At 40.3% G+C, this 17,826-nt stretch overlaps 1 protein-coding gene across 7 annotated transcripts in view; it reads left to right on the top strand.

Moving 5' to 3' along the window:
* Positions 1-17,826, top strand: part of btbd8 (BTB domain containing 8) — a 37,949-nt gene that overhangs the window by 19,047 nt on the left and 1,076 nt on the right. For 6 of the 7 annotated variants that reach the window (XM_031318077.2, XM_031318073.2, XM_031318072.2 and 3 more), the window contains 8 exons: positions 86-256; positions 7,741-7,870; positions 8,838-8,899; positions 9,771-10,317; positions 10,987-11,074; positions 13,461-13,585; positions 13,676-15,616; positions 17,288-17,374. In XM_031318077.2, coding sequence (XP_031173937.1) covers positions 86-256; positions 7,741-7,870; positions 8,838-8,899; positions 9,771-10,317; positions 10,987-11,074; positions 13,461-13,585; positions 13,676-15,616; positions 17,288-17,374 — 3,151 coding nt within the window. The remainder of the gene's footprint in view (positions 1-85; positions 257-7,740; positions 7,871-8,837; positions 8,900-9,770; positions 10,318-10,986; positions 11,075-13,460; positions 13,586-13,675; positions 15,617-17,287; positions 17,375-17,826) is intronic. The other variant, XM_031318078.2, reaches the window with a different exon arrangement.

The following is a 17,826-nucleotide window of genomic DNA, read 5'->3' as shown; positions in this document are numbered from 1 at the left end:
GCACTCTCCTTTACTGTAATAACCTTGCGACATATTCAGCTTTGGTTTCTATGGTTTTCTCAGTGTCTGTTACATGCCATTACAGAGGGAAGAGTTTACCCGTGAGCCAACGTTGTTGAAAAAGCTGTGTTCGGCCATCAGAGAAGGTGTGACCGTGGACAACTGCTGTGATCTTTTCGCTGCTGTGTACAATCTATGTGGAGATGACATGGAAGAGGACTCTCTCCTGGAGCAGGGAGAGCAAAGACAAGAGAAGGTGAAATGAAGCAGATTCTCTGTACTGAACCTTTTGTTTTTTCAACAACAGACATGATACTGAAACCATTGAGCTGTGCTTACACCTAATCTGTGTAGTACGGTTTCCCATGTAGTCCTGTTCATAAAGGCCAGTTAGAACACTGCCAATCAAACCTGAATGCTGACCAACCAACCACTAAAAAGGTGACTTTTGGTCTGCTTCTAAGCAATTTGATTAAATCCTAAAACAATAAACAAATCCGTATGCACCTACTAGCTTTTGCCAGAGCTTTCAACTGCTGCTCCTGATTTTTCTCAATGGACGAAGTTTAGGCTAACTAACTCCAACTATCTAACTTCAGACAGAGATTACAGAGTTGGATCAACAGTGGTGGGATTCCCAGAAAAACTAACTTCCTACTATCTAACTTCTTCTGCAGAGGAAGACGATAACATGCGGTTGAAACCTCTGTAAAAGCCATTAAGTGGACCTTAAATTATGATTTTTGTTTTGTATCTACCTGTTGTTATTTAAGATGGATAAAGTCCACTTCATTTTTTAATAATGCTTATATTAGTGTATTTATTTATTTATAGGGTTGTGCTGAATATCATTTTTGGAGCTTCGCTACTAATCAACAGAGAATTTTCGAAGCTTCGGCAGGGAGAGAGGGTGGGTCTGAGCAGCATGACTTGGGAGGGACTCTATACCGTTCACTGTGTTTACCTTCATTAAATCACCTGAAAACTACACCAGGCTGCTATATCCCTCTACTGTACATCAGACTGCTCAGTTTGACTCAGCCAGACGTTTCTCCGTTCTCGGCTGAGCTGGACAGCATAATGACAGTATGCTAGCCTGCATGCACGTTCTTTCAGCCTAACGTTGTTGAAATATAGCAGCTTATATTGGTAGTGAGAGCAACGAGTTAGTAGACTGTAGAGTCGTCACTGTACCTTTCTCTCTTCACCACACCGTGTGTGTGTGTGTGTGTGTGTGTGTGTGTGTGTGTGTGTGTGTGTGTGTGTGTGTGTGTGTGTGTGTGTGTGTGTGTGTGTTTGTCTGTAGGAGAAGAGAGACAAAATGTAGCAACATTAAGGATCCTGTTATTCTACAGTATTGAAAAATAAAAATAAAAGAATATCTGAATCCAAAAATTTCAAACAGAATACCTACCTAACGAGCGAATATCTGAACAGTTGAATATTTGTGTCCAGCCTTATTTCTTTGTGAGCATTGTAAACTCACATTTTACAACCACTAGAAAAGAGAAATTAAGCTCACAAGCACAGTGTACTGGCACTGCATTAGTCACTAGAATCAGAATAAGCCATAATGGTAAATTAGTGTGAACACATACAGGGGATTTGATCCTGGCTTTTTGTTGCTCTCAAAGTACATTCACAGAAATAAACATACAGCTAAATGCAAGGACAATAAAGCTGAACAAGGTAAACATAAACATTCTGATACTACGTACCATATTTATGACTAACCAAAACTATTCGAATGGACTTGTTACCTGTACATGTAACTTAAGTTTGTAATAACTCAGGTTGAACCCTAAACAGACTAGAATTATATGGCAACAATGTTTTTGCTTTTTCGTCTGGACCAAATGAACCAAACTACAGGTGTGGACACAGCTTTACCTTTCTGTTAGAAATGTTTGCTCTCTGTCAGTTTCTCTCTCTCCTTTAACACGAATTACATTTAAAAATCTTTTCTAACAACCATTACGTGCGTTCATGTTCTTTATCAGCATTCTGGATGCAGGATAGCATGCAGCTTTAAAAGAGCAAACTCCATATTGACTTGGCATTTTAGACCAAAGCATGCACCTTGGGGTCAATATGTGTTTAGGGTTGGTCTTAATAGGTCAGCAAGAGTTGTCCAACATGGCTTTGCAAACCTGCTCCTAATAAGGGACTGACGCTACTCGGCTTTGGTATGAAAGGATAAGCAAGGATTTCTATAATGACTATCAAGTTATTATAACATATTTATAACCCTATAATAGTTAGTGGTGGTGACCTCTGGGGCTTTCGGCTATATATTTATTTACTCACAATCACAAATATGCATGTATATTATTATTAGCTTGTATACTAGGGCTGCAACTAACGATTATTTTCATTTTCGGTTAAATTGTCGGTTATTTTCTCGATTAATCGATTAGTTATTTGGTTTATAAAATGGTGAGGATCAGTATTTTCCAAAGCCCAATGTGACGTCCTCAAATGTCTTGTTTTGTCCACAACTCTAAGATATTCAGTTTACTGTCATAAATGTGTGAAGAAACTTGAAAATATTCACATTTTTTTTCAGAAAAAATGACCCAAATCGATTATCAAAACAATTTGTGATCATTGTAGTAATAGTTGACAACTAATCAATTAATCTTTGCAGCTCAATTGTGTACTAGGGGTGGGAATCACAGGGTACCAGATAGATAGATAGATAGATAGATCGAAAAAGCTACTAAAAAAGTAAAAAGAGTAGAAGAAGACATATAAACGGTTAATATTATAATAATAATAATAAAAACTCTGATTTCATCCTCCATAACTCCATAAAATGAAATATCTATAAACAACTGTTTAAATAGTATTGATAAAGCTGTAGGTAATATTGATAAAGCTGTAGGTAAACAAACCTACAGCTTTATCAATACTATGATACCATGATACATGGAACTAGGGCTGGGTATTGTACAAAAATTATGATCGTGACTTTGATACCGGTTCCTGAACGATACTTTTTTCGTTACCAATTTTATTAAAAAAAAATAATTTTAACAAAAATAAAATTACATTACGGCACAAATCATTTATTTCTTTTTCAGCTCCTACTATGTGAGCCCCATCTCTGTACATAACGTAGAGGTCTTCCTGCATGCCTCTATGACGTGTAATGCTACACAGCCAATCACAAACATTATTAGAAATCGGTAGAATCATGCTGCATGCTTATTGGCTCACTGATGTGGATGAGATTGACTCCTTAGGTATTGAAATTTGGTATTGAATGACAAAGCATTTTTTTAGATACTCGATGCTAAGGAGGCAATTCGGTCAGTGCCTAAAAAGTATTGAATTCGGTACACAGCACTACATGGCAGACAATACCGATTATATCACGATACAGCAATTCTGCGATAATTAATAAACTGCTAGACAATCCTATAATGATACATAACAATATCGGTCTAACTCAGACTGTTACAGTCTATGGTCTAACTATGAGTAGAAAATTCCTGTTAAAAGGTTGAGAGCAGGTTTTCTCTCTTTATTCCCAAAGCCTTACTGTTAGAAAACAGCACAATTAACTTATGTTCAACTTTCCCTCATTCATGTGTTTAAAGCGCCACCTCCAGGATCCATGAAGTAGCGACTCTGGGAGCAAGAAAACTATTCAGAGCGCCTTGCTTTATTAATAAAAATATTAGTGCTGTCAAACGATTAAAATATTTCATCGCATCAATGTCATAGTCATTAATCGCACATTTTTATCGATTCTAAATGTCCCTAGATTTCTTTTTGTCCAATAATTTTTTCTCATTGTAATGCTCTTATCAACATGGAAAAGTGGATCGGCTTGCTTTGTGCTTTTGTCGCCTGGCTTTGACGAGGGGGCGGAGAATTCGCATCAGCTATGTGCTTGGCCATCAAGTGGTATTTCAGACTGGACGTGCTGCGATGATAGCTCAGTTCACAACGACAAAACACACAGATCACTTTGGTCTTGTCAATGGAACCATTTGGCAATTTTTTAAAAGTAAACTTTCCATTCAGAATCTTATTGGCATCCATTTCGGCGTCTCGCGCTCGCCATCCACTCAAAACGTAACGTTGGCCTAGTACTCTTTGACTGGCTCGCAAGCCCAAACAAGTGTGTGCGGTGTGCCTGTTGTTTTGTTTCCGGTCTAACTAGATCCAGTGTGGTGGTGTAGTTTTTCTAGCGTTACTAGTTGTTGCAACAGCATGTGAAAAAAACTACAAAGTTTACTATGCCAAAAAGAACGTTAATCTCGCGATAAAAAATTGACGCCGTTAAAATGGGTTTGCATTAACGCCGTTAATAACGCGCTTAACTGACAGCACTAAAAAATATCGATATTTGGCGCCAGCGTATCGATTCTTTTGTCACAAGAAGGACAATGACATATTGCTGTATCGATATTTTGTCCCACTCCTATTGGGTCTAGGTTTCGTGAGTTGAGCAAATTAGGAAAATGAATCCTGCAGTTTCACCACTTCTGCCACACTGTCTGCCATGTGGAATTTCACTTAGTACTGTCAAATTAGAAGGACCACAGAAGAATTTTAACACTATATTAAGACTAGAAATTAGCATCTAATTTAATGTATTTCTCTTTATTTTCTGTGAAGTATAAACAAATTATGAAAGATAGATCAAAGGTGTGTTCACTGCTCTCTTATTAGGCCTACGTGCAAACGTCAGGCAATGTGAATGTGAGAGAAAGCTATTTGTTCGTTAGAAGTTATAGCAGTCAGTAGCATAGTAGGTCCTTGCCGTCGTATCACATTGCCATACCTTGGCTTTTGCCGAACCAACGCCCCTGGCTTTCACGCCCCTACTCCGACCTTGTTTCGATTTAGAAGCATCAGATGAGGACTCATCGGCCGAAGCTGTTTTGCTACAATGTAGGCTTCTAATTCGGTCTGTTGTTTTTATCAATTTATCCTACACATCATTTCATTAATTTACTGTAGTGAGCCTACTTACTGTTTACTGTTACCATGGCAACAGCTGCCCGCTAATGTTAGCTCCGTTAGCTTGCCTTACCTTATAAACAATATAATTGTAATTCTGCAATGCTAAATGAAAACATCCATCATGCCGAACCGCTATGCTATAGGTCTTAACCATTTCTGTTATCATGTGTCAGATACTAAAAATAAGAAAAATAAAAGATTAGACCCTTGGTAGTTGCATTATCATAACAGACACACCCTGTATCATCTATCATAAATGTTTACTGACATCTACTGGTCATAAAACTTAACTTGCCAAATAAACCTAACAACAGCAATTAATTAACATAGTATAGAGTTTTGATTAGATATGCTTTATGTGACTTTCCCCTGGAAGAAAAAATAAAGATGAAATGAAATGGCTGGTCCCCAGTGGCTTTACTGGTGTTCTACTGCCAACCAACTGATGCACCCAAAAGTTGCCCCCCTGCCTGTAACCTTATAGGCTACTCAAATAGAAATATATAGAAAATGAATGGGGGTATCTGTAAATACAATTTATTTGCCGACTTCATTATTTTCTTCCGAAAATACTGTTCTGTGGTAGTGGCATTTCAAATCTGATGCCTGCAGTGCGCTATAGGAGAATCAATTGACACGCATGAAATGAGGTGCATTAATTATCAGTTCCAGTGCTCTTCCAGTTTTGCTCTTCGTAGCTTTTAGAACGACTATGTTGCCACTTGCCATTAATTTGTATGGCAAACTTACACAATTTGAGTTGCAATGATGATGTTGTTCCTGTGGCTTTCAGCTTGTGCTTGTTGACTCCAAGGAAAGATAGAAGAGTCAGAAACAACAAGAAATACACATAGCGAGACATTCATTAACCGCCGCGGTAATAAAGTAGAGCACGGGTTTAGCGGAAGTATTTTGCCTGTGGTAACCCGCTGCTGACGACATGCTTGATTCCGCAGAACCCTGAAGCCCCGCCTCTGCTGCTGCACAGAGCTGTTTGATTGTTTATTCTAAGTTTATTAATATTGGGTGCCTGTGTAGCTCAACTGGTAGAGCATGCGCCCATATAAAGAGGCTTAGTCCTTGATGCAGCGGCCGCGGGTTCAACTCCGACCTGCGGCCCTTTGCTGCATGTCGTTCCCCCTCTCTCTCCCCTTTCAAGTCTAAGCTGTCCTGTCGAAAATAAAGGCCTAAAAATGCTCCCCGCCAAAAAAAACTTTATTAATATTGAATGTGTTGCATCTCCAAATTGCACCAAATTTGACATTGCACATTCTTTGGTCCCCAGCAATATACCCGCCATGGGTAAAGTAGATCGCATGAACAGTTCTTGTGATATACAAGGACAAACAAACCGCTCTCCAATTATAGTAGTAGGAAGTAGTAGGATAGGATGAGCTCTGCAAATGTAATGTTGTTTTTTTTTAAATTAACTTTATAATTCACTATATAAGTATATGAGTCTTCAAATATGCCTTTTGTGAGTGTCAGTTATTAATGGATACAGATACAAGTTTTAAATAAGTGTGAAAATATTAGTGCAGCTTATTATATAAACAGTAATTCAGCTTTTTAAAGTTATACATGAAATAGCTTCCTGGGGTCTGTCTAAATTTAAAAGTGCCCTATGGATTTTTCTTGTAAACAAACAAAGGTAATGTTTTGTTTACAGACAGTGTTACTCCCCAACATGCATTGTGTGTAGAACAAATTTGTTGAATTTGGAATTTCAACACATTCCCTATGTCATAAGACATTTGCAAAGCCATTTGTTTCAAGTATTTTAAATTCAGCAGGTTTACTTGCTTACAGTTTTCTTCCCTGCCTTTGTTGGCTCATTGCAGCATATCTTGGCGTGTTGCCGGCACTTGTAGATCAGTGGAATAGTGTGAAACCATTGGCAGGACTGTGTATCGTGTCACCCCCAAGTGCGCGTGCACAAGATAAACAAAAGAGGGACACGCTCCTTTGCGCAAGTAGAGATCCAGAACTTCACAGGTTACCTTTAACAACACATGACACAAATGATGCACCACCAAGTTTCATCAAAATTGTAGCAGTTATGGTTATTCTGAACTAGAAATGTTGGCCTTTGATTGAAGCAAGTTAGTTTATTTAAATGCCAGAATGCATAATTTCTCCAACCTTCCAACTCCATTCTTCACTTTGGATGTGTCTGAATTGTCTGTATTGAAGAAAGACATTTATTGAAATATTGTATAATGAAATGTTGGCATATGGTAGTTAAGTATCTGTCAAACATTTAAGAATATACCGACTAACAAAATGTATTGTGTGAGCAGGCAGATTAAGCTTGTGAGATGACTTTAAAGGGAAAGTGACCCTGCTGCACATGTTAAAGCGCATAACCCCTGTAAATACCGTACAGTATGGCAGAATGGATTAGACTGAGGGAGACTGTGACGTGCGCCAGCGGCCTTCACTAATCTGGCTGTGTATCTGCTGGTGCGGGGTGTGTGGACAGTGCAGTGAAGGAGGTAGAGATGGCTCCGCCCTCCCTTCCAGCCATGTTTTTATAATCAGGCGTGGAAACTGGAGAATGGGCATCAGCCGCTGACATCACTGATTTCACTCAAGGGAGCTCAAGTGGATTCTGCAACAGACACAGAGGGGGAGGGAGGGACAGAGAAAGAGAGAGCGAGGGGTATTTGTTGCCATGGCGAAAGATTCTTCAAGCAGCTGCTGATTCGCTTGTGCTGTAGCGCACCCCTTTCCATTCTTCTCTCTCCTCTGTTTCACCGCCAGCCATTCAGGCAAGAGATTTGTAAGCTGCGCGGTCGGCTCTGGACCTTCCTGCTTCAGACCTTTTACGCGGTCCGCCACACACAGGGATGGGAGACCCTGTCCTCCAAACACAAAGAGAGGATACTAGCAGGTAAGGAAGAACATTCTTGCTATGAGCTCTCCTTTTTTAGTCATATTATACATATTCATGCTGCGGTGTGTGTGTGTGGATGTATGTTTTTTTTTTTCCTCCCTAACCCAGCCTAGCGCTGAAGCAGTGGCTTTGCATCAATAGAGATGAACCGAAGCCCATGGAGCATATGCTGTTGGCTGATTTAATACTTAATGGCTTCTTTCTACACAGCTGCCTGGCCACTACTGACCCATTAATTGTTTAGCCAGTGATGTTCTTATACATGTTGCTTATTGTGAGCTACCTTTTTAACTGTTCTGGGCTGAGTATACGCTAACATGGTAAATGCACCAGAAGCGCCATGCTTGTTTTAATAGGTGTGAGTGAAAGGCTGGATTTCTGTCTTTTTGAGTGTGCACATGATAAGACACACATACAAATGATATGCTGTTTCCTCACTGTTGAGTTAGTATTGTGTTAAAAAAAAATGCACTGCATGAGTAATGTATTTAGCTGGTATCAGTTTGTACCTGTTAATGGTTCATTTCTTGCCAGTGAAATCGGATTCCAGGTCTCACATGCAAACATAACAAATGTGCTTTAGTGAATACTGAATTGGTACATTTCATCTCATTTGCTTTTGATTATTATTTATAGGTTCTGAAATTGTTCTTGCATTAAGTATAGAAATGGCCATGATTTGTTTTGAATAGTCCTTGCCAGATGTGCCTGATCAGTCCATTGATTTAATGTTTGTCTCCTAATAGTCAAAGGGTAAACAAAGGGTGTGGAAATGAGAATTGTGAATGAAAAGAATGGCTCCTCTTGCTCACATAATGAAAGACCTAGGCAGCGTCTTGAAAGAAATTGGTACAGCCCTTTTCATCTGTGTTAGTCTTGGATTTGAATTGCCTGTTTTGCCGGAAAAAAAAGACTTACAGGGTAATTGATATTCTTCTGTCTTCCTTTTTTTGTGTTTTGACAGATGCTATTGATAAAGGGGACAATCGAAGACTTGGTAAAAAGCCTGTATTCACTAGCTCACAGGTAATATTATCAACCATACATTAGCATTTGTTCGTTTATTTATAGTTTTATTTTTGTATCAGAGACAAAACAAATGTAAGTTTTATTTGTAAATCAGACCTCTGGTTTTGCCATAGTTGATGATGTGAACTTACAAGGCTGTTTTAACTCTGATAAATCCATGTAAGTTTGTGTAATTCCTGACGGTGATTACAGTCTTTGGCCAACAGATGCCATATGTCATAAATGCCCCACCCTCACAGCAAAGAGATAGAGTATAAAATGCGCAGCAGGGCTCCTCTAAACAGATGTATAACTAAGATAAGCCTGGCTGAGGTGATCCAGAGAGGGATTGCCAAGATGTTAGGCATGAGTGGTTTAGAGCAGTGGAGCTCCTAGATATCTCTCGGGAAGTGGTTTGATACAGTCAAAACAGGAACTTTGCCTGTCCAAAGGCTTTTTGTGCTGATTCTCTGAACCGGCTAAATGCAATTCACTGATGTAGTTGTTCCAATGACACTAAAAGGCAATTAGGAGTTTCCAGTTTTCTTTAGTTCATTAGCAAAAGTTCACAAAGTGTAGTAGAACAAGAAAGAAGCACAATTTCTTCCCATTAACTTCTGCTAAAAAAACAGAAAGTAAGAAATCAACTGTTAGAAAAGTTGAGAAAAAAAACAACAGGATATACAGTAATAGGACTGGCTGATTAGCACAGACTATAAAGATCTCTCTGTAGATGTGTTGTTAGTCAGAATTTTTTTGTAGTATGCGCCAGTGACTTGTGGTAATCTGCACTAATGTTATTCAGTTTAATTTAACTGCCCTTTGGTTATTTGCTGATTAATCCTGTCTTACAGTTACGTGACTAATGTGGTTATTTTTTTTCCTGCAGTCAAGGGCTGTAAAATGCCCTTCATCTGCACCTGAGAGTCCGCCAGTGCACAGGACCCAGAAGGTGTCCGAAATTGCAATTTCTTCCTCCCGTAGTGCTGCATCAGCCATGAAGTCTGATGGACTGGGGACAGCTAACAAACCAGGAGATGGTCACACATCCAAGGCAAAGAATGTGAAGAAGCCTGGAGACCGGAGTGTAGCAGCGAAAGCAAAGACAGCATCAGCTGGCTCACCAGTTGTCAATGGCACAGGAGCTGCAGGAGCCAGGCGGGATGGAGCCAGTGCCAATGGCCCCAGAAGTGCTCATGGGGCTAGAGAGCAAGAAAAGAAGCCAAACCCAGGTGCTCGGCCTAAAACATCTCCCCCGAGCTGCACATCAACAAGCCAGACGGGGGTAATGAAGGCTCAAAAGAGCTCAACAGGAAAGGCTGACATTGGCATTGTTGGCACCACCCAAGCTCAGCCCAGCGCTTCATCCACATCAGGCAGCGCCTCGCCAGAGAACGGTGCCAGCAGCCCTCGCAACGACACCCACTCCATCCCAGGTTTACTCTCTTTATTGACTTCTTAACATTTCATCATTGTGACCGACAGCAATTACAATGTAGGACATCACTGTAGCCAAGCTGAGTTGTCAGCAAGTCAGCTCCAGGCATAATACTGTAGTAGAAATATGGAAGGACCTGCAGACTAATTAGTATGATGAATGTTGTGTTATGGCCAAGAGGGATTTTTGGAAGACAAGGGCAGTGTCATGTATGAATGTTGAAAACAAAGTCCATGCGGCTATCCTTGGCAGCCTGCTGGTATCATTGTACAAGCTCTTAGCAGAACAGCAGAGGTCAAAGCCCTATACAGCTGTCACACAGGGGGGTGTGATCACTTTGAGCCTTTGTGGGGACGATGGTTTTAGGGAGGTGGGGCAATCCCGACTGATATTCGTGTTTACGGCTAAAGTGGGCCTCAGCTGCCCGTCTTTTCGGTTCTAGCGCAGCATGTGTCCATGTACCACACCCTGAAAGTGACATGCTAAAAGTCTGTGATGTGACCTACCCTACTATGTATACCCTGAAGATTATTTGGTTTATTCTTGAGTAAATTGAGAGTCATATGCATCGGACCTATGTGAAGTCTTGTTTAATTAATCTCAAAACTATCTTTACAAAACTTTTATTTACAACCGTTGTGTATGAGGTTCATTTTCTGTGTTTTAGGTGCAAAGCCCAAACACCAGGCTAAGGCGGTAAACAAATCCCCTCTGACAAAACCTCCTCAGAAATCAGATACAGCGAAGATCAGCAGGTGAGCTTTACTCCTCACGTTATTGTGCTCATCAGTGTGCTTTCTCAGCGCTTCTTGTGTATATTTAGTAAAATGCTACAGTGTGTGTTACGTTTAAAGGCTCTAAGACAAGTGATGTCCTTGTCAACTTTCCCTTGGATCTTCCTGTTGGATGGATTCACCTTAAATGCCATGCTACTCCTCAATGTCTTTAAAAAAAGAAGAAGAAAGTTTAGGGAGCAAGTCAACAATGCAGCAAGCTTTTTAAAAAAACTGTATACAACTGTAAATAAACAATAGCCAGAAAATACATGTTCTACAGATGAACTTACTTTTGCTTACCACTCGGACTCTGTGTAGCATTCCACAAGTATTTATGTTAGGGCTGGGTACCGAACTTCGCACCAACGTAATTGCCTCCATAGTATTAAGTATCGGAAAATGCATTGCCATTCAATACCAAATTACAATACCTAAGGAGTAAATCTCATCAGCGTCAGTGAGCCAGTAGGCACGCAGTGTGCTTGTACCAAGATCTTATAATGCTGTCTCACGTTACATTTTGTAGAGGCATGCAGTAAAAACCCTAGGTTATACACAGAGACGGGGCTCGTGTGTATTGTATTACGGTGTGCGTCATATAGGTGTAAAGGTGTAAATAAAAAGATTTGTACAGTAATGTGTATTGTTGTAATTTATTTTTATTAAAATTAATTATAATTACTAATTTAACTTCGGTAAAATCGGTATCGAATTCACAGTATCTGTACCGTTATCAGAATCAAATTTTTTTAACAAAACCCAGTCCTTATCTATATGTTAAATGTCAGTCCTACACAGCCCCAAGAACCAAGGAGCAATTGAAAAGGCTGTGTTAAAATGACAACCAAAAATGACAAAATGTGGCCTTTAAGAACTCCTAGGATGGATAAAGGGGTCTGGGACCCTACTTGCAACTTGCAAAATACAGAAGATATATCAGAAGGACAAAAACGTTTGAGCAACCCAAAGAGAGATCATGAGAATCTAAATCCTGAAGTATAGCTGATGCATTTCTGTTATCGAGAAAGATTGCCAAAAACATTTTGCTTTTGTCCATTACACAGTCACCTACACTTAAATTATCAAATCAGTTAAAACATTCAAACAAATAAAAAATAATTGAACTGACTTAATACTCGTGCCATGCATTCTCACTACAGTTTTAACATAATAAAGCCAAGTTGCAACATGAGCTCAATTGCCAATATAGCTAGTTTGTCTCAACAGATGTACATTCCTGGGATTATGGTAGACATCCAGCGTGTGAAAGACGCGCCGGAGGCCTTATCCCAGGAATGGAATGGGGTCTCGCTATTGGTTTAAAGAAATACAAACAAGACAGAGCGTTATTTACCCTTTCTCAGAATAGATAGGCGGTGTAGCCAGACCATACTCTGAAACAGCATTGTGGAAATAGGTCTGGCAATGCGATTCTACAATATACCCAACCCCATTAGCTTAAAGCATTCAGTGCCTAGGAAGCAAAACAAACAAACCTTAGACTGCATGTTCAGTAATGTAAGTGCAGGGCAAAATATGAGTGTTGCAGCACAGTATCACCTGGTAGTTTTTTTAGGCCACATGTGGTTGTCAGGAGGTTAAAAGCAGCTGTGTGGCGGTTTCTGACAAGCCTCTTATCTGTCCTTCAATGATGTTAAAAATATCCATTTTACAATCTGCCTCATCCAAACTCCATCTGTCCTGGGAGCACATCAATATCCCTGTCTCCCTGAAAAGCAACCATGTACGTTAGCCAATAAATAGCTGATAGCACAACAAAACATATCTTGGTTGCATCTTTGGATTGCTGTTTTTTGTAAAGAAAAAGGTGGTATCCAAATTTTACTTTTCTGGAGTGTAGTTAACATGAAACTCCCATCTAACCTCAATTGAGATAGCTTGTCTAATCATTTGTAGATCATGTATTTTTAAAAACTGACCTGCACTGTACTGGGTAAACTTACTAAGATATCAGATAATTAAAATTCATCAACCTTGGGCACACATCAAATCTCAAACTGTAAAAATGTGCTCTCTTCTCTTGTTCCTACAGTTAGATTTAGTTAAAAACCAAGGTAGAGTATCCTTCACAAGAACACAAGTAACAACTTGAAATTATTTGCATTCATAATCAGCTCATGTCTCAGAGGCTTGTCCTTGACAAAATGGGACAAAAAACGTTGCTGCCCCCCACTGGTGCTAAATATTAATTCATGATTTACTTTCCCTGGAGCTCTTATGATAAATATTTTTTTTAATGATGATGTGAGCCAGAGGTATACATTATTTGGGATAAAGTGGTAAAAAACATTTTTGGTCACTTTGTTGTTTTGTGGTTTTGTTTTATCTGTTTCACCAACAACAGTCCTACCAATAAGTCAAGTGTGAGAGAAAGTGGCAAAGTTAAGACTGGTGCAGCAGAGAAAGCATCTACTGGAGTGACAGCAGCAAGAGCAGACACCAAGGGAAGAGGCACACCAGACCACCATGGTGAGATGTTCAAAGTCTGCCTGATTCAAATGTCTGTTAATATACTGTAGCGATGTATTAATGTTCTGTTCTGTTCTGTCTTTTGGTTAGTCTCTAAGCATGGATCCTCTATGAAAAAGCCAGCATCCCCTAGGAAAGAAGACGGCAAGGACGGTTTGAAATCATCAGCACCAGACAAAGCAGCCAGTGAAGCTCATAAAAAGAAGATCACAAAACCCGTTTCAGCGACTGGAGCCTCAGCTAAATCCAGTGCTAAACCGCCAAAAGCCTCTTCGGCCCCCTCCAAGCAATCTTCAGTAGTAGCTGCCAAGTCTGGACCAAAGCCAAAAAGTACTACTGAATTATCAATGGAGAAAGCTTCTCCAAAAACCGTAGGATCTTCCAAAACCTCAGCTGCGTCTGCCTCCAAGAAATCAGGAACTAAAGGAAAAGAGACCGTGAATGGTAAAAATTCAAACTGTAAAATTGAGCTTGCTCCAATTGAGAGCACTTGTGACATTGCAGTGCATGAAGATAGTACAGAAGTAGCGCTTTCTGACCGGCCTGCAGTGCGCGAAACACAGTTAACAAGCCAGGGCGGAGGGGATTCACTTAGCCTTCAACTAGAATCAAGCCCTACGAGTCAAAAGCCTGAAATACACTCAGGAAACACTGATAGTGCACCAGCAGCTAACAAAATCCCCCATGTCAAATCTGCTAATGCAGACACTTGCAAACAGACTGAAGGGAGTAAAGTGAAACAGTCTCCAAGCGGTGTCATCCCCGCTCACATCAGCGGAGGGCAAGTTAATGAGGTCCGTTCCCCAAATTCTCCGAGAGACACTGAACGCCCTATAGACACCCCCTGCAGCATAGGAAGCACTGACACTCCCTTAGAGGACTCCTGGAGCGGCATCCACCATCAGGTGAGCCCACAGTCTGAGACTGGCAGCACACACACCACTTCCTCTGACGACATCAAGCCCCGCTCAGAGGACTACGACGCAGGAGGCTCACAGGATGACGACTGCTCCAACGACAGGGGTGTTTCCAAGTGTGGCACCATGCGCTGTCATGACTTCTTGGGTCGCAGTAGTAGTGACACAAGCACCCCAGAGGAGTTAAAGATGTACGAAGGTGGGGCGGGGTTGAGAGTGGAGGTTCGGCTGCGTGGACGAGAAGCAGAGACTACCAGCGAGGAGGAGGGAGTAAGACTGCGTCCTCGTTCCTGGTTGCATAGAGACGAGGTTCCTGTTGAGGAGGAGCACTCTGAGGTCGAGGCCACGGTGACTGTAAAAAGCGTCCCCGACCACCAGCTCTTCTCCTCCTCTGAGGAGGAGGAAGATGAAGATGAAGAGGCGACGGAAGATGAGAGGTCTGAAGTTGAGGTGATTCCAGGTCAGGCTCCGCCGCCGCCAACTGAACCCTCACCCCACTTTCAGGGGATCGTCAACCTAGCTTTCGATGATGACGGTGTAGACCAGGAGAATGACCAGGCCGACTACCAGTCGTCTTCTAACTTCCGTCGCTCAGTGTTACTCTCTGTTGACGAGTGTGAGGAGTTGGGCTCAGAAGAAGGCGGCGTCCAAACTCCACCTCAACAGCCCAATGATGCTGTCACTTCCTGTGATGTTTTTGAGTCTGACTCTACAGCTCCTCGGCGCAACTGTGCCCCTTCCGGTGACAAACAGGACCACCTGATGTGCCATCTCGAAAGCGCAGGCCTGAAGGGCAAAAAACATGACGAGGAACAGGAAGAAAAATCCTCTGTATTTCTTACAGAGATCCAGGAGCCCGTGCAGGATGAGAGTAATCATATCCAGGTGGATGGGGTGAAGTCCAGTGGCCCTCTCCTGGATGCTGACACTAAAGTCCTCCCACCCCAGGAGCGCCCATGCCACCTAGATCTGCGGCACACTGAACAATACAATGGAGGGCTGCGCAAAAATCACACCAATCCCTCAGAAAGCAAGAAAGCTGATTTACATCTAGACTTAAATGAGCCTCAGCTGACAGGGGACTCTCCTGTACATGCTGCAGAATCTCCAGCAGGTAATGTATGATCTACGGACCCTTCCTAGATCCCAAATCCAAAGCCATCTCTTATCCCCAAACTCCATTAGTGAAGGTATAGTTCATCCCTGCAAGATTCATTCTTCTCTGATTCCTTGACCTTACCTACATCCAACATACAATACCTATCCCTCTTTCAGAAAAAAGGATATATTGTAGTAACTAATTACAAATTCAAATGAAATCAGTGGTCATCATATTTTCATAGCTAAAGCTTCTTCTCATTTCAATCCATTGATTGTGTAGCTGTTGTAAATTTGAATTTGCAACATCAATATCCTTTTAAAGATGGAGTTTGGTCTCATCATAGATAATAACCTAAACTGTACATTTTAAACAACTGAACTACCTTTAGTCTGAGGCATTTAGCCCTTGTCAACTCGGTTTACACAAAAAAGGGGAAAGCAGTGTACAGTACATTTCACTAAGACTGATCATATAATTGTATTTGTCAAAAAGAATCTGCCTTGTGACAAGGCCTGTGACATAGTTACACCAATGCACTTTTATGTACATAAAAACAAGTTTTGATTATTTTGTAAATTTATTTCATGCAGAGGAACCGTCTTTGGCCTTTTCACGCCATATGTAATTTGACATAGTTGAAGGTGCTTTAAATATAATTCTTAACATCAATATATCATTGCTAAATTAATTGTGGTTTGTTGGTATAATTACCATCACAGTGACCATCGTTGAGATAATTTTGTCATGCTCCTGATAGTGATGTTAATAAAGGTTGTGTTTCTTAAAATTTAGATTACATTTCTCATAAACCCCATGGCTCAGAAGATGTTGCTACAAGTGTTGCTATTTCTTTTACTTTATTATAAATGATGAATGTGTTTGGCTTTTCATTCATTAAACCATTGCCATTTTAAGAAACACAAACTTCTGGCTCCATAAGCTCTTCTTCTTCCGTGCCATACAGTAAAGCATAAACAAATCTGGACCTTGTGGTACACAATGTCACTTGCAGTAAAGCGTCACTAGATGCTGCTTGGCTTCTCAGTGATTGTCTTTTTGTTTACAGTAATTATACTTACATCCCCAAATAATATGTAAAAGATTTGTTGATGTTAACTTGCTATATGTAGCACATTTAAAAAAAAATTGTGTTCAGGTTAATCACAAGCAAGTAATGATTATTTTGAAATTTCTTTTGAGTGACTACCTGACATTAAGGTAAAATATAATGATAGTAAAAATAGATGACACTAAACTACCAGTGCTTCTCAGAAAAGTGTGTCATACTGGGGAACTTTTCCCTAGCATGTGCTTGCTATTTATCTTTTTTTTTTGTATTTGAGAATGTACCTGTTCCTGAGTTTTTTGTTTTATTTTTTTTTATTTTTGCACAGCGCACATGCATGCTGCTATTAAAATTAATTTGTCATTCATTCCCTTCCACATCAATCACTTTTGTGTATGTTTATGTTTTTTTTTTTTTTTTTTTCCATTATCCATTACCCGGTAGTATGTCTAGATACATAGGCATCCACTTTAAAGAAGAGTGTATTTTGTTGTCTATACACTTTTGTTCACTAGGTTTGTGTAGTGTCAGTAGCCTCCTCTGTAAAGTATGTGGTGTGTCTCTAGAGCAGTTGTCATGGTCCTGCCATGTCTCTCTTTTTTCACTATCATATTCAGAAAAAGAAATCCTGCTGCACCATTACTGGGGGTCTATCCCGATGCAAACATGTACATTATTTTGTTTTCAATATCAAACAGTGAACAGTGAGTTACTTTATTTTTTCCCTTTTTCAAATTGTTAAAAATAGAAAACACAAAGAATGTCAAAAGAAACTTGGTGGTGTGCCATCTTTTGTGCTACTAAGAACAGCACTGTTGCTTGCATTTTAGGTTTTTGTGATAGTATTTAAGTCTGTTTATTAGGTCTGCCAGTTCAAAAACCTGCACGTATATCTCTAAACCTATTACTGTTACCTACTGACAAATGCGAAGTTCACTGGTGCTGGCAACGCATGGCTTACTTTGTTTGAAGAGGTGGATAAAGAGATGCATTCAGATTAGCGTTCCTCTGTGCATTACCTTTAAGGCAACTGTAGACCCTTGACATCCATATTTGAAGTGTTTGGTGAATTTCAAACTAATGAATTTAAAGTTGGTATCAGTAATGGTATTGCCACTTAACTGACCATACTTTGACCATCAATGTTACTGCTTTC

This window comes from Sander lucioperca, chromosome 11 (assembly GCF_008315115.2).
Source record: "Sander lucioperca isolate FBNREF2018 chromosome 11, SLUC_FBN_1.2, whole genome shotgun sequence".
Taxonomy (NCBI): Eukaryota; Metazoa; Chordata; class Actinopteri; order Perciformes; family Percidae; genus Sander; species Sander lucioperca.
Note: the sequence above shows the minus strand (reverse complement) of the source record. Positions and strands in the feature narration are given on the sequence as shown.